The sequence below is a fragment of the Erinaceus europaeus genome, chromosome 1 (genome assembly GCF_950295315.1).
Source record: "Erinaceus europaeus chromosome 1, mEriEur2.1, whole genome shotgun sequence".
NCBI lineage: Eukaryota > Metazoa > Chordata > Mammalia > Eulipotyphla > Erinaceidae > Erinaceus > Erinaceus europaeus.
The window spans coordinates 45921783-45944677 of NC_080162.1; the positions used below are offsets into that span (position 1 = coordinate 45921783).

The window sequence follows — 22895 nt, forward strand, 5'->3', positions numbered from 1 at the left end:
AGAGGCAAAGCAGTTCTCTGACTGCCAATGTGTTATCTGCATATGATGGTCCTCCAGCTCAAACCTGTTATGGCCCAGTTGGGCCATCGAAGGATGGTTTAAAAAAAAAACCTGCTGGAGGCCTCCCTTTAAATCACTGCAGCAAGAACCTCTAGACATTTGGTTGATGGTTCTCCATCACAGTTTTCGCTGCCTCCTCCCTAGGAGACATCTAGTTATGTGGCGAGGCTATTTTGATTATCACAAGGGACAGGGGATGGGACTATGGGACTTGCTAGTGGCATTCAGTGGCCAGAGTGCTACTAAGCAAGTATCTAATAAGACACAGATCAGCCCTGCAACAGGAATGATCCAGCCCAAGGGTTGGTGTGTAGACACCTGCTCCAAAAGAACCTGGGTGTCAGTGCTAGAAAACTCCTCCAGCTGCTCTCATGTGCTCAGCAAAGCATCTCAGCACAGGTCGCCTGGACTCTTTGTTAAAAAGCAGATTCAGACGGGCTGCTATTCTTTTTTTTTTTTTTAATATTTATTTATTTATTTTCCCTTTTGTTGCCCTTATTCTATTGTTGTTGTAATTGATGTCATCGTTGGCTAGGACAGAAAGAAATGGAGAGAGAAGGGGAACACGGGGAGAGAGAAAGATAGATACCTGAAGACCTGCTTCACTGTCTATAAAATGACTTGAATCAGGATCCTTATTATGGTCCTTGTACTTTGCGCCACATGCGCTTAACCTGCTACGCTACCGCTCGACTCCCAGGGGCTGCCATTTAAAAAAAAATTTTTTTTTTGTATTTATTTTCCCTTTTGTTGCCCTTGTTATTATTGTTGTTGTAGTTATCATTGTTGTTGTTATTGATGTCGTCATTGTTAGGACAGAGAGAAATGGAGAGAGGGGAAGACGGGGAGAGAAAGCTAGATACCTGTAGACCTGCTTCGCTGCCTGTGAAGTGAACTTCCTGCAGGCAGGGAGTTGGGGGCTTGAGCCAGGATCCTTACGCCGGTCGTTGTGCTTTGCACTGTGTGCGCTCAGCCTGCTACGCTACCGCCCGACTCCCAGGGGCTGCCATTCTAACAAGCTCCTGGTGATGCTGAAATCCCAGCAGCACTCTGTGTCATAAGACTGGAGGAGGAACAAATACTTACAGGAAGCTGGACTGGCCCCTACTGGTCCTTTTTCTTTGCATCCTCATTGCAGGGAAGACAATTTTCCTTTGGAGGAGGGTATAGGGCAGAGGAATGCAAAGGTGGCCCAGGAAGAATCAGTCGGCTGCTTGAATATGTGAGACCTTGAAGGTGCAGCCCTGAAGCTACTTCCAGAAATAGACAGTCATGCTTGCAACAGTGCTCAGTGATTCACAGAGCCGCTGCTGTTGGGGCCAGCCTCCCACCCTGCGAGAGAGCCCATGGCCACAGCCAGACTGGGCCTGGCTATCCTCAAACCTTGGGTCAGCCTGTCTGGTAGCAGTGACTCAGGATTTCCTCCTGCAAAATGAGAGGGGAGGCTCTGACTACCTGCCCAGCCATCTCTGGGAGGAAGCCCCTAGCTGTCCCCCAGACTCACCAAAGGTAGAGCTTAACCGTAAGGATCTGCTTTTCTAGGCTATGCAGCTGCTGTGTTCAGTACTAATAAACCTCCATTTGTGACAGCTCAGTCAGGAAGTCTTATTTTGAAAGAAATAAGTCCATGTGGGAGAAATTAGCAGCTCCTGAGGTGGGGCCTCTTTAATGTATACTTCTAACTTGCAGTTACTTGGGACAGCCTTAACTGTTTGTTCTGAGAGTCTGGGATGAGCTGGGGAAAGGACGACACTAACAAGAGGTACTTGTGAGTCTCTGGTTTGTACTTCAGGATGCCTGGGCATGACTGGTCCCTCCACAGAAAGTTCCTTCGGTGTTCCCAAGTGCACTAGTAGTCCTGAAGGAGTTCTTTTCGTTTCACTGATGGGGGTGGGAGGGTGCTTGGCCACCAGGAGGCTCAGGCCAGCCAGGAGGGAAGGGTTAGGTTTGGGCTTTGGGCCTCAAGAAGCTGCTGCCCTGGCTCCCAGATAGGAAGGGCTGGCTGCAGGATCCTGGCGTGGACAGGGCTGGCCCTTAGCCCAGTTCTGGGGCGCTGGGAAGAATGCTAAGACCTCAGGCTGACTCACGAGGGGAAGGGAGGGTGGGCCTCTTGGACCCACCCTGCCAAGGATAGGTCTGAGGAGATGGATCCCCTCAGATGGTTGGAACTCTAGTGCTTACTGCACCCAGGACAGTGGCTGGAGAGGGTCCCCTTTCTTCTCTGCAGTGATTGGCAGGAATGGCCAGCCCAACTCTGGAACTTGATAGGCCAGCTTCTGAGGGTTCTATTCTAAGCCTCAGAGTATACCTTTGATTTGCCTCCTGTTTTAGTTTTGTTCCCCAGTCAAATGTGAATGGTTTTAATATACTTTCTTCTTCAGAAAGTTACTGTGCATGTTGGAGTTTATCACTGGGGTTAAGTGCTCAGCATAGATCTGTCTGTGCCATCCATCCCTTTGCCCTTAACTCTTTATAAGAATCAGTGAAGACATGATTGTAGATCTGTAGATAATATATGCATGTACAAGATAGATTGGGGTAGAATTATTGGGTTGTCAGAAAAGTCATGATGCATTTTTTTGGCATATAAAATAATGGAAAGAAAAAAATGATTTTTCAAAAAACTCAGTATATGCTTATGTATCACAACCCAATCCATATTCCTCTTCATTTGTTCATCTGTCTCAAGCACCTTTCCCTAAGTTCTATTCACTGTTCCTGGCCCTGACTTTATAGCACAAGTAAAGCAAAGCTGCTACCTCCCCCATCCACCACCCTGGAGCTTCATTCCAGTGGGGAGAAACTTGAAAGCCAGATGAACCAATAAAGTGACATGTAATATATATGAAAGTGTAAAGTTCGTTGGAGAAAAAACAAAGCAGGACAAATGAAAGAGAGTGTGAAAGACAGACAGGTGGACAGTGGTGAACACTGGTGTTTTAACCGTGAAATGGGGCAACAGTTAAGGAAGCCTCTCTCAGGAGGGGCATCTGAGGAGAAACCTGCAGGAAGTGAGGCACAGAGGCCTGCAGGTTATTGGAGTTGAACCTTCCAGAGAGGTCTAGAAACTGTAAACAAAGATAAGAACAATCTAAGTATGCTCAGAGTGTATTTTAGAAGGACATGGATGGAGCAGAGTGAGCAAAACAGAGTTATAGAAAACAAGGTGAGAAAGGTGATAGAACAAATCATGGTTGTCTTGAAGGCCATGTTCAGGGGCATGAATGAATTCCAACGCAAATATGTCTAAAATCATCAGGAACCAGCTCTCAAGTTTTGCATGCAAGCTCTTCAAGTGTTTGCTGACATCAAGAAGACATGGAGAGAGAAAGCATTCTAACAAAGTAAATGTCTTACAAAGAGTTGTTCTACTTAACTCTTTCAGTCTTTTCCCTTCCCTTCCCTCCCCTCCCCTCCCCTCCCTTCCTCTCCTCCCCCCAGGGTTATCATGGGGGCTCGGTGCCTGGACTACAAATCTACCATTTCTGGCTACATTTTTTTTCATTCTCCTCCTCCTTCTATTTGATAGGACAGAGAGAATTTGAGAGTGGAAGAAGAGATAGAGAGGAAGAGAGAAAGAGAAACACTTGAAGACCTGCGTTATGGCTCATTAAGTGTCCCCCCCCCTGCAGGTGGAAAGCAGGGGTGTGAACCCAGATCCTTGTGCATGGCAATGTTTGCAGTCACCTATCACCCTGCCCATCCTTCTATATCAAAATTTTAATACCAAAAGTTTACCTGTCTCTGGATTCCTGAAAACAGAAGTTGTTAGTCAAAGAAAATTATCCCTGAGGACTGGATGATGGCTTACCTGGTAGAGTGCATGCCATGGGCCAAGGCTGAGGTTTGAGCCCTGGCCCAACATGGGAACTCAATAGACTGCATCCAGGAAAACTTCACAGATGTCTTTGCTTTGTCATTTTAGATCAGTGTTTTGGTGGTTCTCCTCTCCTTTCCTCTCTTTACCTGAAATAAAAAGAATGAAAAAAATAGCTCCAGGAGCAGTGGAATTGTGTCAGGTGTGAGAACCAGGGCTGAGGGTGGAGGGAAAGTAAAATTAACCCAGTTCACTTAGGGCATCTTTATAAGAACATGGCATTTTTAGTCAAGGGTTATCAGAGGTGTGATGGTTCCATGTTCGAAGTGAACAATGGGCAGAGTTTATCTGATGAGAAAGTCTCTCATCATGGTGACCTCTTTTGTCTTGGTCACAGCCCAGCGATCTGCTCATGAGCTGCCCATGGTGGAAAGACAAGACATCGACAGCTGCCTGGTATACGGTGGCCAGCAGATGATTCTGACAGGGCAAAACTTCACGGCTGAGTCCAAAGTTGTGTTTACAGAGAAGACCACAGGTGAGGGGCTTTTTGTACTCTTCTATACACTGAAACCATGTGCAAGTCACTATGTTTTTACTTGTAGGTATTATTGATTTGAGGGAGAGCGGACCTAACTGTTTCATGTTTTCTATTCTGCTTTTCCTGTTCACTGTGATGATTCCCCATGCCTTGGTAGTGTTGTTATCGACAACACTGCTGTTGTGTGGCAGGTGCCTTCATGTGTTTTAACTGATCCTGGGGTAATTCAACAGCAGACAAGGTTGTCTCTCATCTCAAAAAAAAAAAATTGATTTTTTTCCACATAAGGAGGCAGAAAACTTCATCTTTTTAGTTTTAACAAGAAGGAAGACAGAAAAACACAGTGATAAAACATGCATGTCCTATCTTTGGATATCTTGGCTTCAAATTCCTGCTTTGTTCCTTGCATACTCTATGCTCTTAGGCACATTACCTCACCTTTCTGTACCTCCATTTTCTTAAATGGACAATGATGGCAACAATAATTTTTGCCCCACAGGATTGTCTCAAGATTAAATGAATTAGGGAAGCAATTACAGAAGCCAGACCTTCTACCTTCTGCAACCCTCAATGACCCTGGGTCCATGCTCCCAGAGGGATAGAGAATGGGAAAGCTACCATGGGAGGGGGTGGGTTATGGGGATTGGGTGTTGGGAATTGTGTGGAGTTGTACCCCCCCCTACCTTATGCTTTTGTTCACTAATCCTTTCTTAAATAAAAAATTAAAAAAGATTAAATGAATTAATAAATGATGAATAATTGTAATAATACCAGGTATATCTTTTTTAATTCTTATTTTAATTTATTTATAAAAAGGAAACATTGACAAAACCATAGAATAAGAGGGGTACAACTCCACACAATTCCCACCACCAGATCTCCATATCCCACCCCCTCCCCCAATAGCTTTCCTATTCTTTAACCCTCTGGGAGTATGGACCCAAGGTGATTATGGGTGCAGAAGGTCTGGCTTCTGTAATTATTTTCCCGCTGAATATGGGCATTGACAGGTTGATCCATACTCCCAGCCTGCCTCTCTCTTTCCCTAGTGGGGCAGGATTCTGGGGGATTGGAGCTCCAGGACACATTGGTGGGGTCATCTATCCAGGGAAGTCTGGTTGGCATCATGCTAGCATCTGGAACCTGGTGGCTAAAAAGAGAGTTAACATATAAAGCCAAACAAGTTGTTGATTAATCATGAACCTAAAGGCTGGAATAGTGCAGATGAAGAGTTGAGAGGGTCTTCGTTTTGTAGATAGCTAGTAGGCATATTTTAGTTCTATTCCAAAGGGACTGTGGCTATACTAGTTGTTTTTTTTTTTTTTTTCCCCTCTGAGCCTGAAATCCGATATGCAGGTAGATCCAAGTTATTGTCTGGGGAGATGATGTCATGGCTGAAAAAAGGACAAGAAAGCTGGAACAGAGTAAACAGGGAAGAGAGTAGCTCCCAAATATGGGAAAGGTGTATAAATATTGTTGACTGTAAACCCCAACAATTTGATATGATCTGGGACCCATATTCAACTTAGGAGCCTATGTGACCTCTGCATGCCTGTAGATCCAAGTTCACATTCTGTGGTCATAAGTAGGAATGTTCCAAGCTGCCCAAATATCAGGATCCATCTTCCTCAGGTGTAGCATAGGGTATGTTGTCCTTCCTCCCTTCGGAAGATGGAGTATTCTCTACCATTGTTGATTCAAGTTGAGGGCAAGGTCCTATGGGGGCCCACAAAGGGGTCTGTTTTGTTGTTCCTGATAGAGATGACTGGTAACAATGGAAAGAGGGATTTATTTGAGGTCTAGGCCCATCATGTCTGTTTGGGAATCTCAGGACTCCCCAAATAGGGTCCCAGCTGATGGGGTGGCCTGATAGTGACTAAAGAGTCATCATTAAAGTATGCCAGTCTCTTGCCCTTATTCAGCTTTTGCAGTCCTTGCTTTGATAAGGATAGCTTGGGAGTGAGTGAGGAAAGTATAACAGGAAGTAGGTGAGGAGGGTATCTAAGTCTAAGTAGACACTATTTCATTATGAACTGTCTACTAACTCACTGCAGACTATTGTGTACACCAGGTAGATCTTACACCAAAGTTACATTTCTGTATGGAAAATATATTTCTTATATAGCCACTTATTTTTTCATTTAAAATAATACTTGAATTAATCTTACATTTTTAAAGTTTAATGTCTTCATCTTACACATGAATCTTTGTTATGGGGGTCATATCCAGGGTCACAGACATTGGAAACGTACATTCTACTGAGCTACTAGCCTGCCCCTTAATCTTCTAAGAATTGAATCTCTAAGTGAGTCTTTGATTATTTGGACGTTGTTCCTGGTGTTGAAACTTTGGATGGTCATTTTGAGTGCTTTACATATAGATAATTAAATTGCCCTCTAGAAATTAAACTTCCACCAGTTCTCTATCAGTAATAGTTTAACTTTATCCCAGAAGCAATATCATTTTGTAACTGAAAAATTCTTGCTGAGTAGACATTCTTTTTGTTTTGTATTCCTTTGCTATAAGAACTTCAGTGTTTGTCTGTCTTTCTGTTTTTCTTCTCCTTCTCCTTCTTCTCCTCGTCCTTCTTCTGTTAATTACTTGATAGTTCTGGGTGCTGTACCTGGCTTTTACAAGTGGACATAATCTTGGTAGATTAATTTGCATAGGCGCCGATGCTTGGATGCTTGGATGCCTATTACTCTTAGAATGATGATCCAGAGGATGGGACAGACAGGTTTTCCAGTTGTACACTGCATCAGGGCGCCTCTTCTGTGTGCTGTCATTCTAGTCGCATACGTCACTGATCTGTACATTCCATTCTTACTGGGCATTAGACTACCTCCAGCTTGGTGTTTTTAAAATATATTTATTTATTCCCTTTTTGTTGCCCTTGTTTTATTGTTGTAGTTATTGTCGTCATTGTTGGATAGGCCAGAGAGACATGGAGAGAAGAGGGGAAGACAGAGAGGGAGTGAGAAAGACAGACACCTGCAGACCTGCTTCACCGCCTGTGAAGCAACTCCCCTGCAGGTGGGGAGCCGGGGGCTTGAACCGGAATCCTTAAGCTGGTCCTTGCACTCTGTGCCATGTGCACTTAGCCCACTGTGCTACCGCCCAACACCCCAGCTTGGTGTTTTTTATCATTAGTTCAGTAGTGAATATTTACTACCTTCCTTTTGTCAGCTAGATAAGAGCGTATGCTCTCCAGCTGGTGTACCTGTGTTCAAAACTCAGTGTTAGCACTTTCTATCTGTGTCACCTTGGGAAAGTTTCTGATCTTCTCCAGGCAACATTTCTTTATCTATCAATGTATAATGAGGATAGCAACAGCCCTACTTCTTGTCAGAAGATTAAGAGTTTATATGGGGCCAGAGGAGATAGCATAATGGTTGTGCAAAGAGACTCTCTTGCCTGAGGCTCCAAAGTCCCAAGCTCAATCCCCAGCACCACCATGAGTCAGAGCTGAGCAGTGCTCTGTTGAAAAGAAAGAGTTTATATATATGCAGTATTTCTAAAATGCTTGGTATAAGATAAGTACTTGAATAATGTCCGCTCTAGTATGTGTTGTTGCTGTATCCTAGAGCTAAGACCACTAGGCAGTATAAATAACTTGAGGTCACAGCTACTCTTGCATATATCTTGGGGGAGTCTTATTTTTTCAAGTGATGGAGTAATGTGAACTAATTCCTAGGGCAAGAATTTGCTGGGTTCTCATGAGTCAGACAGATGTGGCTGGAGTTAGAGGCTGGTTAACTCTGCAAATGTCTAGATGAGCAGACAGGCTAGAATTCAGAGGTCTCTCAGTGCCAGGTAGAGATACATAGTTAAGGTAATAAGGAGTCATGCTGGGTCTCGAGGAGGAAAATGGCACAAACTATAAATGATCAAGCGAACGTTAACTTCACTAATCTCAATGCTTTTCCTGTACCAGACATCCATCCTGCTGGTTTTTTACTGACTCACAAGAATTTTATGGTTTTAAAAACACTTACTTATAGAGGAGAAAGTGCTAACCCACCTTTCAGTTGTCCAGGGAACTCACAGACAGAACTTACTCAGGGACATCAATTAAATATTTGTTGAGTGAATGAATCTATGGATAACTTGAATGAATGGCATCTCTTCTTTAGACTTGAGAAGAAGCTTCATAGCTAGCATCTTAAAGGGAGGCAAACTTAAGGCCTGTTTTAACTTGGAAAGGTTGAGGTTGTTCTTTTTTTTTTTTTTAATATTCCACTTATTTATTTTTGGATAGAGACAGAAAAGCTGAGAGGAGAGAGAGAGAGATATGCAACACTGCTTTACTATTTGTGAAGCTTCCTCTACTTGCAGGTGGGGGCCAGGGGCTCAAACCTGGGCTCTTACAGACTATAACATGTATGTTGTATCAGGCATGCCACCACATGGCCCTGAAAAGTTGCCTTTTAAGAAGAAGGGTAATAAAATACCTCCCGGGCAGATGACCCCACCAATGTGTCCTGGAGCCCTGCTCCCCCAGACCTCTGCCCCACTCGGGAAAGGGAGACAGGCTGGGACTGTGGATCAACCTGCCAATGCCCATGTTCAGCAGGGAAGCAATTACAGAAGCCAGTCCTTTCCACCTTCTGCACCCCATAATGACCCTGGGTCCATACTCCCAGAGGGATAAAGAATGGGAAGCTATCAAGGTGTAGGGGATTGGATAGGAATAGGGAGTTGTGGTGGTGGGAATGGTGTGAAATTACCCCTCTTATCCTATGGACTCATTAATACTTCCATTTTATAAGTAAATAAAAGTAAAATACCTCCCTGAGATTGAACGTCATCTGTTGAGGAGCCCTTGGCCTGCTCTTTTTGCATGTTGTCTCATCAAACTCTGCCCACTCTCCAAGAGACAGACCACAAAGTTTGAAGTGGCCAAGGGTGCACCTGCAGATGACATCTAGCATTGTCTTGTTTTAATCTCCCTAGACCTCAGTTTCCCTCTCTGTAAGATAACTGTAGCCCCAAACTTGTAGAGAAGTGAGAAGTGCTTAGTGGGCAGTGCTCTTTAAGTCTTGGATGACTTCTTGGTCTCTCCCACGTCACCACACAGACCCAGCTTCCTCTGCACACACTGCCCACCTCGGGTGCCGCCTCAGGTGCTGACTGGGGCTGGCCCCACCTAGGGAGGCTGTGGGCTATAGTCATGTAAACATGTAAACACAGGCTTTAGGGTTGTCTGAATCCATGTGGCCTGGGCTTGAAGCTATGATCTGCCTTTTAGGAGCTTTGTCATCCCTGGTAAGTCGCTTCATCTTTCAGAGCCAGCATTTCCTCTTTTGTGAGATAGAGATGATCGACTTCTCTTGAGAGATGAGAAGATTACATGAGATCATACAGATTAGCCTCATTTCTTTTTTAGAACTTGGCACATTGGAAATGTCCCTTAAGTCTTAACTTCTATTATTATATAATTATATTTAGGCTACGAAGGACAAAGATGAATATGATGTTATCTCACAGAACCAAGAAACACTGAAAAACATTGACTAGCAAGAACAAAATATGTCAGGTCTTGTTCATCCTTTATGTTTAGGCTTGATTCTTGACAACCCCACAGAAAGAGAGCTATATCCACTGCTCTGAGCCATCACCTTGAGTCATTTTGGGGTGCTGTAGACTCTCAACTTCTACAGTGAATCTCTGGGGCTGCAAGAATCAGATTAATTTTGGGCGGAGGGTAGATAGCATAATGGTTATGCAAACAGACTCTCATCTCTGAGGCTCCAAAAATCCCAGGTTCAGTCCCCCCCCCCACCTTGGAGCCTCAGGCATGAGAGTCTATTTGCATATCTATTATGCTGTCTCTCCCCACTCTCTAGCTCTTCTCTGTCTACTGAATCTCCATTGAATGCAGTTCCTGGACTGATGCCAAAGACAAGCAGGGGGGATTTGAGAGGTTTCTATATCTGCAGAGAAGTGGGGGGTGCTCCCCTTTGGAAGGGGTATCTGGGGGCTCTAGCAGAAGGGCTTTGCCTGGCATTTTCAGGGAGCTGATTCTGCTCTTTTGACCCCAAGAAATTGCCTCCCAACCCAGGGCTGCCTTTTGCAGGGGGAATCCCTGTTGCTCAACTTCTTTTTTCCAAAACTTATCCCCGTTCCCATCTCCATGGATAGCCTGGCTAGCGAGGGTGCTGCTGGGTGGGGTGGAGTGGAACAGTTGAAGTTTTCCAAGGAAGGGGAACCCCAGCTGGTTCTCACATTAAGGCAAGGTGACAGCCTCCTGGGCTAATCTTAGCCTCCATGTTGGGTCATCGGCACTAGCAGCTCCAGAGTTCTTTTTATAGCTGTCGACTGAAATGGAATTGGCAGTTTCCACTCCAGCGGGATGACAAATTGGAGATTGGTGGAAAAACAGTAGGAGAGGGGCTGTGTGGTGTTTCTTAAGTTAGAAAAAAGCTTGGTGTTTTGGAAAATGGCATCTTATTTATAGCAGCAGTAATAATACTGATTATTATATTATTTTTCTTACTATTAAAAATTATTTCCAGGCCTTCCCCGAGCCTGTATGATCTGGCTTTGGTCCATCTCTCTGATTCCAGCTTTTTCAACTCACCCTAGGCTCCCTGAGTCGTAGCTACTGAGCCTATTTTGTCCTCACCCCACACTCAGCTATTTTCCTCAGAGCCTTTGCTTTTTTAAATATTTTATTTTATTTTACTTATTTATTTTTATTTATAAAAAGGAGACATTGACAAAACCATAGGGTAAGAGGGGTACAGCTCCACACAATTCCCACCATCAGCTCTCCGTATCCCATCCCCTTCCTTGATAGCTTTTTTAATATTTTAATTTTATTAGTAATTTAATATTGATCTACAAAATCTTAAGACGACAGGGCTACCATTCTACACCATTCCCACCACCAGAGTTCTCTATCCCCATTCCCTTCACTGGAAGCTATATATAGTAGTTCTCTCAAGGTTGCAGATACGGGTTAACTTATTTCTATAACGATCTGTCTATATTTGTATATATTTGACCATTTTTTCCCATGGTCCCCATCTTCTCCTACTTTCCAAGTCACACCTACACTTGTTATTACTTCCAGATGTCCTTCCTGCTCCCTTCTCTCTCTGGGTTTTGATGCAGTTGGAGTTCAAAGCCCTCTGGTCACCTTCCTCCTATCATCCCCCCCCCCCCCCAGTCTGGGAGTATGAATCAAAATTCTTCTTGGGATGTAGAAGATGGAAGGTCTGGCTTCTGTAAAAACTTCTCTGCTGGACATGGATGTTGTAAGGTTTATACATACCCACTGCCTGTACCAGTCTTTCTCTAGTGGGGTAGGAGCCTTTGCTTTTGCTGTTTCCTCCTATTTGAGTGTTTTTCATAATTTCTTTCTGAGACTACCTTCTCCTGTTCCTCTCAGTTCAGAAATGACTTTCTCTTTTCTCTTTCTTTTCTTTCAAACTTAAAAGAGACATTACAGTACCACAGCTTTCCTCGGTGCCATAGCATTCCCATCTGATGCAAAGAGGGCATTCTTCCAGGGAGCTATCTCACTATATGACCAGTCCCAAGGCGACTTTCTTTTATATATTGTTTTTAATTAATTTCATTTGTTTATTCACGAGAGAGGGCAAGAGACCCAGAGCATCACTCTGGCACATGAGAGATTGAGGGATTGAACTCAGGACCTCATGGTTCTGAATCCAACCCTTTATTTATTCCACTGCACCACCTCCAAGGCTACCAGAGGTGACTTTTTGTTTTGTTTTGTTTTCCCTCCAGGGTTATGGCTGGGGCTCAGTGCCAGTACTACAAATCTACTGCTCCTGGAAACCATCCCCCCACCCCATTTTATTGGATAGGGCAGAGAGAGATTGAGAGGAGAGGAGGAGAGAGAGACACACACTTGCGGACCTGCTTTGCCCTTTGTGAAGCATCCCTGCTGCAGGTGGAGAGCCAGGGGCTCCAACAGGGATCCTTGTGCTTAGCACTATGTGTGCTTAACTGGATATGCCACCATCTAGCCCCTCAGCCAGCCCTTCCTTAACTCTACTGTGATTGATCACCCCCAGGAGATCTAATCATTCACCTCCGAGGTTGTCACCTTCTGTGGCATTGCCTTGCTATTTACTTAGTAACATTGCTGAAATTATCTCCTCTCTTTTTATTACCTAATCTCCCAGGCTAGACCATTTAAAAATAATTTTATGGAGGTAATATGGGTTTACAAAGTTAGGGCTGTTGTTTTTAGTGGTACAAGTGCATACCTCTGCCTGATGTGTGTTACCACACCATGACCACCAGCAAAGTCCCGAGTTTATTAGATCCCCTCTCCCTCCCCCTCTGCCTTTGGTGGCTCAGGTTCTGCAGTTAGAGTCTAAGGACTGGTTTTCATTTGGCTTTGTCCCCTTGCTTTCTTTATGCCCCACAGAGGAGTGAGGTCACCCAGCATTTGTTCTTCTCCTTCTGAGATCTTTCCACCTTGCCTGACCTCCTCCAGTTCCACTCATGATAACGCAAAAAGCAAGATGTCATCTTTTCTTATAGTAAAGTACTATTTCACGGTTGTACGTAGACCACATCTTTTCCATCCACTCATCATTCATCGGTCAGTCGTTGAGTGCTTGGGTTGTTTTCATATCTTGGCTACTGTAAATCACACTGCACTAAGCATAGGTATTCACGTACCTTTTCAGATGAGTGTGTATGTGTGTTCTGTGAATAGATGCTCAAGAGTGAAACTGTTGGATCAAATAGTATTTCTGTTTTCATTTCTTTGAGGAACCTCCATTCTGTTTTGCATAGGGACTGGACCAATGCACACTTCCACCCACAGTGTTGGAGAGTTCCTTTTCCTGCATGCCCTTGTGAGCACTCATTGCTTCTCACCTTATCATTGTGGGTGGTTCTCAGAGGTGTGAAGTGTCACCTCACTATCATTGCTTTAAATATTTATTATTATCATTCACTCCTCCCACCCCTTTCTCTCTTAACCAGAGCACTGCTTAGCTTTAGCTTAAGGTGGTGGTGCTGGGGATTGAACTCCCAGGACCTTTGATGCTTCAGGCATGAAAGTCCTTTTGCATAACTATTATGCTATCTCTCCAGTCCTTCACTGTCACTTTTTAAAAAAATTTTTTTATATATATTTATTTTATTTATTTATTCCCTTTTGTTGCCCTTGTTGTCTTATTGTTGTAGTTATTATTATTGTTGTCATTGTTGGATAGGACAGAGAGAAATGGAGAGAGGAGAGGAAGACAGAGAGGGGGAGAGAAAGACAGACACCTGCAGACCTGCTTCACCGCCTGTGAAGCGACTCCCCTGCAGGTGGGGAGCTGGGGCTTGAACTGGGATCCTTATGCCGGTCCTTGTGCTTTGTGCCACCTGCGCTTAACCCACTGCGCTACAGCCCGACTCCCTGTCACTTTTTCTTTTTTTTGCCTCTAGGGTTATTAGTGGGGCTGAATGCCTACATCATGAAACCACTGCTCCTAGAGGCCATTTTTTTCCATTTTGTTGCCCTTGTTGACGTTATTATTGTTACTGTTACTGTTATTGGATAGGACAGAGAGAATTCAAGAGAGGAGGGGAAGACGGGGGGAGAGAAAGATAGACACCTGCAGACCTGCTTCACCACTTGTGAATCGACCCCCTGCAGGTGTGGAGCCGGGGGCTTGAACTGGGATTTTTATGCTGATACTTGTGCCATGTGCACTTAACCCACTGCACTACCACCCGCCTCCCCCTTCATTGTCATTTTTATTTACATACTCTTTGTGCTAAGTGATGGGGAGAGCACTTTTCCATGGATCCTAGGCTAGACCTTTATGTCTTTACGTGCAGGGACTTGGTGATGGCTGGTGGATCCACATCCCACTAGAGTAGTCCCCAGCACAGTGTAGGTGTGCAAGTATTGTGATGGATCTGTCACGCTGGTCCAAGGAGGTGGGTAACATCAGTCCTGTCTTACAGACAAGGTCACTGAGGCTCACAGTGGTCATGACAGACCCCAGAACCTGTGACAGAGCCAGAATCCCAAGTAACCGATTCCTGAGTAATCTCTGTGGTCACATCCAAGAGGACAGAGCGAAACTAAACAGAATGAAAAGGATCTTTCCTATTTACCAGCTCCAGTCATTGCAGAAAAGCCTTCCTATGGTCCCTGAAATGTAAAAAACGTGTAACCTTCGCAGCGAAGTTCATGTTGGGAAGTGCAGGCTATTCCTAACTTCAGCTGGTAACCCTGGCCCCTGGCCACCAGGGCCCCAGGCAGAGTTGGGGGGTCCCCTCCAAACATTGCAAAACAGGAAAAAATCCAAGGACACAAAAATAAAAGTGATGTGGCAGCGGAAATGGGGTTGCCATGGCTCCGAGCGACTCGCCGCCCCTGGGTGGGATCCAATGTTTTGGAAGGTTCCTCCACATGACACAGGGTTTTGGAATTTTTCAGCTGGTAAATCTTTCTTAATTCAGCCCCCCAGCCCTGGCCCGGGAGCTCCCTGGCTCTCTATGTCCCGCGGGGGCGTTGGTTGGAAATCTGCCTGCATTGGATTACTCAGCTATGAAACTTAAATTGTTTAAAGAGAGTTTGTGTTCTGTTTGGTTGGATGGTTTTCTTGGAACAGTCTGATGGTAGTGGCTCCCATCACCTGTTGAGAGGGCAAATTGATTTTTTTCAAAAAAGGAGGCGTGGGCGGTGGAATTCCCTCTTTCCCACTGAGTCATCATATCCTAAAATGAGTCATTTTATTACTTGGAGGTTCCCAAAGGTTGTATTTTGAACTTGGTTTAATAAACAGAGATGCATATGCTTAAAATAAAAATTTTTTTTTTTCTAAATTAAGTACTTTTTCCATGAATTGGTGTCCTGGAGAAATTGGAGCCGAGTTAAAAGAAGGTACCACCTGTTTTTCTCTGTGGGTTTGGTTTCAACCTGGTGCAGCATTTGCTGAAACAATAGACTAGATTTGGGAGCCCCTTTAACTGGGCTTCCCTCTGGGAAATGTCAGACTCCAGGCTGGGCTGGGGTATGACTCAGGCTCTGAAGACCTTTGTCCTTGGTGACTCATGGCCACAGTGTCATCAGCCCCCCTGGGTTGGAGCCCACCCCATGCACACAATTGGCAGGGACACAGTGTGTTCGTCCAGAGAGAGAAGCTGGGCTGCCATGCTAAAGCCACTGAAGAGAGAAAATGGCCTCTCCTGCAGAGCTGAATATTGGCCCATTCATCAGTCTCTGTGCATGTAAGAACGGTTTACTGCAACACACAGAGAGACTGAGCTCTGCTTATCTCTGGCATAAGGTAGCACCAGGCATCAAACTTGTGGCTTTGGGGACCCCAGACCTGTAAGTTGATGTTCTAGCAGGCCAGGCTTTCTACTTGGCCTAAGAACAGACTCTTTTTTTAAAATTTTTTTTTAAATTTATAAAATGGTGATATTGACAAGACCATAGGATAAGAGGGGTACACCATTCCTCCCACCAGAACTCCCTGTCCCCACCCCCCCCACCCCTCCATGAAAGCTTTCCTCTTCTTTATTCCTCTGGGAGCATGGACCCCAGGATCATTATGGGGTGCAGAAGGTGGAATTCTGGTCTGGCTTCTGTAATTGCTTTCTCTGCTGAACATGGGCATTGGCAGGTTGGTCCATACTCCCAGCCTGTTTCTGTCTTTCCCGAGTGGGGTAGGGCTCTGGAGAGGTTGAACAGACTTTTGAGTAAAAGAATCCCATGGTTCATCCTGTGAAGGTGGCTTTGAGAGCAGATAAAGAGAATTGAATTTTGTGGTTAATTTGGATCTTAGCATTCCTACCATCAGAAATTATCCTTTGTGCCAATAGGCCTTTATGTCATTTAGTTAACAGGATGGAGCCCCCAAAAGAAGGTCATACTATCGATAATTATCTGTGTTAGAAACCCTTTTGAATGATTTTTTTTTTGTTCTTTGATTATGTGTGTGTATGTGCGTGCATGTGCACAGGGAAACACACACACACGCACGCACACATGCATGTGATTACACAACTCCTGGGGTGGTTTTTTCTCAGATTGAGAGGCAGAGAGAGGAACAGACTCCACAGCCTTGGAGCCTGCCTCAGTGCCATGACAATTTGACATGATGCCGAAATCAAACCTAGGCCGCATGTGTAGCAAGGCTCACACTCTACCCTGTGAGCTACCACTCTGACCCTCTTCATTCTTTCAAGATATAACTGCATAAATGAGGGGCAGGCAGAAGGTAACTCACCTGTAGAACACGGACTTTACTGGACATGAGGACCTGGGTTTGAGCCCTTAGCTACCATATGGGAGCACCGTGCACAGGTGAAGTTCTTCTTCTTTTAGCGTTTGCCCTTCTTCCGTAGCCAGTTAACAGCATCAGGTTGAGCCTGATGTAAAGTTTCGAGACCTCCTTTGAATCTGGAGAGATGGCAGTCATTGACTATGTGGGTCATAGTCTGTCTGTAGCCGCAGGGACAGTTTGGGTCGTCTCTGGCTCCCCAGCGATGGAACATAGTGGCGCACCGGCCATGGTGAAGTTATGAGTGATGGAGCGTTGCTATGGTATCTCTCCTCTCTTTGCCTCTCTGTCTCTGCCTCTCTCTCTCTATCTATCCTTATATTCTTCCCTTTACCTGAGAAAAGGAGTCCACCAGCAGTTACGGAATCACACAGACATGAAGCCTCAGCAAAGCCCTGGCAGTAGAAGCAAAAGCCCCAAACCTGGGTAACTGTAAGACATAAACAGAGAGTAGAACTTCAGTTTTCTAGCAGACTGGGTTAGCCTCATATTGCATGCTTTGAGGCTCAGTTTCCCTCTCTTTAAAATGGGGTTGATAGCATTCTAGCAGTAGAGAGAGTCTAAGGATGTAGATGTGCTAGGTGCATAGTAGGTGCTTGGAAAATATCAGCTGGCCTTTCACAATGACACTTGACTCTTGGCCTACTCCTTGCCTCCATTTTACAGCTGTGAGGGGTCTCACAAAGTGAACTTGTTCCTGGAGTTGTCCAGCCTGGGTGTCAGGGAGTAGAGGGTGATCCCACCAAGAAGTGAGTATGGTGAGGCAAGAGGAGAAACAGAGGTGCTGGGGAATCAAGGCACTTCCTCTCCAGATCCCACTAACTACAGTTGGGCAGTTGTGCCATTCTGAGTGGGTGAAACCCAAGCTAAGGGTTTGCTCTGCATTCCTCCATCTGCTTGGCTCATTAAGTCTGCACAGCCAGGGAGCGCACAGTCTTCTGTGAGTTAGCAAAAAAAAAAAAAAAAAAAGTGCAGACAGAAATGACTTCAGCCATCTTCATTTAGCTTATTTTCAAAAGCAGAGCTGGGCCTGGAGAGCATCACACATGGGTTCCTAACCCAAAGTGACACGTCGATTTCCTTCCAGCTTGACTCGGGCCCAGTGGCATGCTGGCAGCCTCAGTGAGGGTGGGTTCACTTTCCTCCTCCCGAAAGCCTGCTCACTTCTCTGGAGAATGCTGACGTGTGCCCTGCTTTCATGGGCTCCGAGAGGTTGACTAGTAAGACTCCAGCCCAGACCCACCACCCTCCTAAGACACTCAGTTTTATTGTTGGGTTGGAGAGCTGCCTGCAAGGAGAGTGCATAAAGCTACCTAGCTGGCATTGCCTGATTCCTTAGGCATGTGCTTTGGTCTCTGCTTGAAGGTGAATTCAAAAAGGCACCCTCACCCCTTTTTCTTTTTCCCCTACAGAGTCTTGCTAAGTCTTCTCTAGACCCAACCTCATTGCCCAAAGGAGTTGGCTCCTTTCTCTCTCCCTCTGACTAAGACTTGGAAGGGCTCTTCTCCTGTTGGCTTCCCAGTCCTGCTCATTTAGGATGGGAAAGCTTGCCCAGACATCTGCTAGAGAGACCTAGCTCCTTTATTTCATCTCAGCCCAAAGCAGTAGACACAACCTGGGTCTTTGGGGGCCTCTTCTGTTCCAGACAGGTTTTCCCAGAAGCTCAGACCTGGGATATGGAGGTCTAGAGTGGGTTTGATAAAACTTGGACTTGACATTCTGCTTATGTTAGATTCCTTGCCTGCCTCTGAATTCTACTTCACAGGCCAGTTTTTCTCAGTAGTGGTGTGGCCATTTTTCTGTGGGGTCAGACATTTCCAGAGCTCTGGCTGTGAGCCAAGGACTGGGGAATGCTGAGGTCCGTCTGTTCATTTATTCCAGTGTTTACTGAGCATGTATTACAGGTCACATCCGTCAGTGTTGGAGGGCAGGAAAGAGCATGTCAAATAACAAGGGAGAGAGAAAAACCAGCAGCAGATAAAGTAATGTCTGAGAGTGGAAGATAGAAACAGAAAATGCTAGAGGATGGGTACAGGCCTGTGGGCAGTTCCTGAGCTGGATTGGAAGGATAGAGGAAGGAACTAGATGTGGAAAGGCCTGGGAAAAGCAGGCACGGTTGCTGGAGGAAAGAGAAGGCAAATGTGGCCAGAGGAGATTGAATCAGAGGAGAGAAGCTTAAACATATGACTGACTTCCCAAGCCTGTCGAGGCTGAGCAATCTTCAGCCCAGATCTCTCTTGAACTTGAGTGGAACAGCCTTGTCACCTCTTCCAGGGGTCTGGAAAGCAGGAAGCTATCTTGGCTCCTATCTTGGCCCCTGCAGCCTGTGTAAGGCCAGCTCTGCAGAAGCTGCCTCTGTCCCAGTGTTCCAAGGTTGACTGCTACCCTGTAGTTGAAAGGTAGTTGCAATGTGCTTTCTTCTTAGGATAGAAGTTTTCCTTAAGGAAACAACAACACTGAAAATATACACAAATTAAGCTCATTCTTCTAGTAGGCTTCCTGAGCCATATAAAAGTCTCACTTTAATCCCCTCCCTCCCCCTGGTCCTAACCTATGTGTGTCAAACCTATGAGAAGCATGAGACACAGCTGCATGGAGCTTAAATATGTCTTCATAAAAGTGGTGGTGGGTGGTCCAGGAGGTGACACAGTAGATAAAGCATTAGATTCTCAAGCATGAGGTCCTGAGTTCAATCCCCAGCAGCACATGTACTAGAATGATGTTCTTTCTCTCTCCTTACATTTCTATATAAATAATCTTTTTTTTTTAAAGTGATAGTGGGCTACAACACTTAAGAATAATTCTGGGGGCCTGGATGGTGGTGCATCTGGTTGAGTGCACATGTTACAATGTACAAGGACCTAGGTTTGAGCCCCCGTCTCCACCTGCAGGGGAAGCTTTGCGAGCATTGAAGCAGGACTACAGGTGTCTTTGTCTCTCTCAGTCGCCTACTTTCCTCTCAATTTCTGACTGTCTCTATCCAACAAATAAATATAATTTAAAAAATTCTGGGCCCCAGAGGTGGCTCATCCTGTAGAGTGTACACTTTATCATGCCAGAGACCCTGGTTCAAGTCCCCCTACTACCACATGGGAGCACTGCATAATGAAGCTTCACATAGTGTCATCACATGGTGTCTCTTGTTCTGTCTTTGTTTCTCTTCCCTTATCTTTCTCTCACCCTCTATCTAGAAGAAGAATAAGAAAAAAAAAAAAAAAAAGGAAAGGAAAAAATACAAGTTTGACGGGATCTGTGAAATCATGCATGTGCAAAGCCCCAGCTATAATTCTGGTGGGAGAAAAACCCAGTTCCACTTTTCCATAAATAGAAACATGTTTCCGCATCATCAGATGGGACCTTCCTTATTTCCAGGGCTGTGTGGTACTCCTGTACCCTAATTTGCCCTGCAGTCCATGCCACATATGGAGAGCGAGTAGAGATTCCAGCTGATCACTTTTCAATGACTATTTTCTATGGCTATGCCATTCACTTGCAATCAGTGATGTATCCAGCGAAGTGAGCCTAGAAACTGCGACACCCATCGGCACACCTGGGTCAGGATAGCCAGTCATTGTTTATCTCCTAGTTCCACGTTAAGACACCAGCAACATCAATAACAGCCCTAACAATGAGCCGGGTGCTGTGATGATAAGCCTCTTACATGTAAGCTCTATTTCAATTCTTGCCATAGCATTGCAAAGTCAGCTTTTATCATTTTGTCTGCCAGGAAACCAAGGCACAGAGAGGTGAAGCTAGCCTCTAAAGGTCACATGACTAGTAATTGACAATAGCTGGACATGAGTCAGGACAAAGTGACATCAGACTGAGCAAGCCCAGCCAGTCTTTTTTTTTTTTTTTTTTTTTTTTGGTGAATCCCATTGCCTTTTGGGAGCTCACTTGTGAGAATGTGCTCTCCCTAGGGGTTACATGCTAGGGTGGGGGAGTGCAGTGTGGGGGAGGGGGCAGGAAAATGGTCTCACGGTATTTTGCAAGCCTCATGGCATACTTCCCTTAGAGACTGGCCCCCAGTGTGTCTTCTTCATGATGTGTATAAACAGGCACAGCTATGTCCACTTTCACTTCTCCTTGAGGACTTGTCTAGAGCCTAGATAGTTCTCTGCTCCCTTTGGAGACTCACAGTTAGGCTGGGTTTCTAATGCTGCTCTTTGCACTTGTGAGGACAGTGGGAGACAAATAACAACAACGACAACAATAGACTCTTAGCTTTGTCTTCCCTTTTAGACTTTGATTTCTCGTTCTTGTGAGTTCTCTCCCCACTCCTCCATCCTGTCTCCTTTCCCTTCTCCCTTCCACTGTCCCTTCCTCTTTTTTTAAGTGGAGATAATGGTGACAAGACTTACTTTTGGAAGGAAACACAAACAGGCAGCAGGGCACCTGTCTCACATAATAGACATTGTCCCTTTGTACAGTTCTTGCAGACCAGCTACAAATATTTATGCTTGCAATCTGGGCATGTGTATTGTTTTCTGATCAAAATGTACTTGTGAGCTGCCCTCACCCCGCTCTTAACACTTTGGGGAATACATATGAAAATGATATAGCAGCCCTGAGATACTCTGTTTCCACTGTCATGAGGCTGGGTGCCACTGTCCCTTGGTCATTTTTTGCTCTTATGTGTTTATTATCTTTCTCAGTGCCAGGAAGCACTCAGTGAAGTGTGAGTGCTCTGATTATCCCTACATTTTGGTTAAGAAGCAGAGGCCAGACATCACATCTAAGTTCACTTGGCTTAATCGAAGACAGAATGGGGCCATGGGACTATATCTGTCTTCTGCAGAGTTTGGGGTACACAGAAGTAAAACAGTGAGTGCAGTGGTGATACTGAGCAGGAAAGAGATCCTGGCACAGGGGCATAGCAGGTGTGCTGCTAAAGCTGATAGCACACTGGGGTGTGCACAGCTGGCCTTCTGAACTCCACTAGCTTCTTTCCTCATGTGACATCTGCAGCTCTAGGAGTTGGAGCACATGGAGGCCACCTAGGTCTTGAGCTTAGGCTGGTGACTGCCTTCCTGTAGGTGACATCTCAGCCAAGAGATTTAAAAAAAAATTTTTTTTTAATATTTGTTTTATTTATTTATTCCCTTTTGATGCCCTTGTTGTTTTATTGTTGTAGTTATTATTGTTGTTGTCGTTGTTGGATAGGACAGAGAGAAATGGAGACAGGAGGGGAAGACAGAGGAGGAGGAGAGAAACATAGACACCTGCAGACCTGCTTCACCGCCTGTGAAGCGACTCCCCTGCAGGTGGGGAGCCAGGGTTCGAACCGGGATCCTTATGCCGGTCCTTGTGCTTTGCGCCACCTGCGCTTAACCCGCTGCGCTACAGCCCGACTCCCAAGATTTTTCTTTTTCTTTTTAATTTCTTTATTGGGGGATTAATGTTTTACAGTTGACAGCTAATACAATAGTTTGTACATGCATAACATTTCTCAGTTTTCCACACAACAGTACAACCCCCACTAGGTCCTTTGCCATCCTGTTCAAGGACCTGAACTCCCCCTCAACCACCTACCCACCCACCCCAGAGTCTTTTACTTTGGTGCAACACACCAACTCCAGTCCAAGTTCTGCTTAGTGTTTTCTCTTCTGATCTTATTTTTCAACTTCTGCCTGTGAGTGAGATCACCCCATATTCATCCTTCTGTTTCTGACTTATTTCATGTAACACAATTTCTTCAAGCTCCATCCAAGATGGGCTGAAAAACAAGGAAATCACCATTTTCACTCTGAAAATGTTCAATAGTTCTAGTTTATCTATCTCTTCATTTAGCTCCTTCCTTTGTTGATTTTCTACTTGGATGATATGTCACGTTGAGAGAGTGGGGTGTTTAAGTCCCCTACTATGACTGTGTTGCTGTTAATATATTGCTGTAGTTCTTTCAGTAGATGTTTGATGTATTTAGATGGCCTCTCCTTGGGTGCATAGATGTTGATAATCATTAAGTCCTCTTGTGCTTGATCCTCTGAGCACTAAGTAATGTCCATCCCTATCTTTTAAAATTTTATTTATTTTAAGGTCTGTCATGTCATATATGAGCATAGCTGTTCCTGCCTTTTTTGTTTTTGTGGTCCATTGGCTTGTATGGTAGTTTTCCATCCTTTCACTTTGAGTCTGTTTATCTTGTTGAGTTAGGTGGGATTCCTGCAGACAACATACGGTTGTATTGCGTTTTCTGATC

General features: G+C 44.9%; 1 protein-coding gene across 6 annotated transcripts in view; it reads left to right on the forward strand.

Annotated features, from left to right (window-relative positions):
* Positions 1 to 22895, forward strand: part of NFATC2 (nuclear factor of activated T cells 2) — a 186142-nt gene that overhangs the window by 109612 nt on the left and 53635 nt on the right. For all 6 annotated transcript variants that reach the window (XM_060185245.1, XM_060185260.1, XM_060185252.1 and 3 more), the window contains exon 6: positions 4275 to 4415. In XM_060185245.1, the coding sequence (XP_060041228.1) occupies positions 4275 to 4415 (141 nt within the window). The remainder of the gene's footprint in view (positions 1 to 4274; positions 4416 to 22895) is intronic.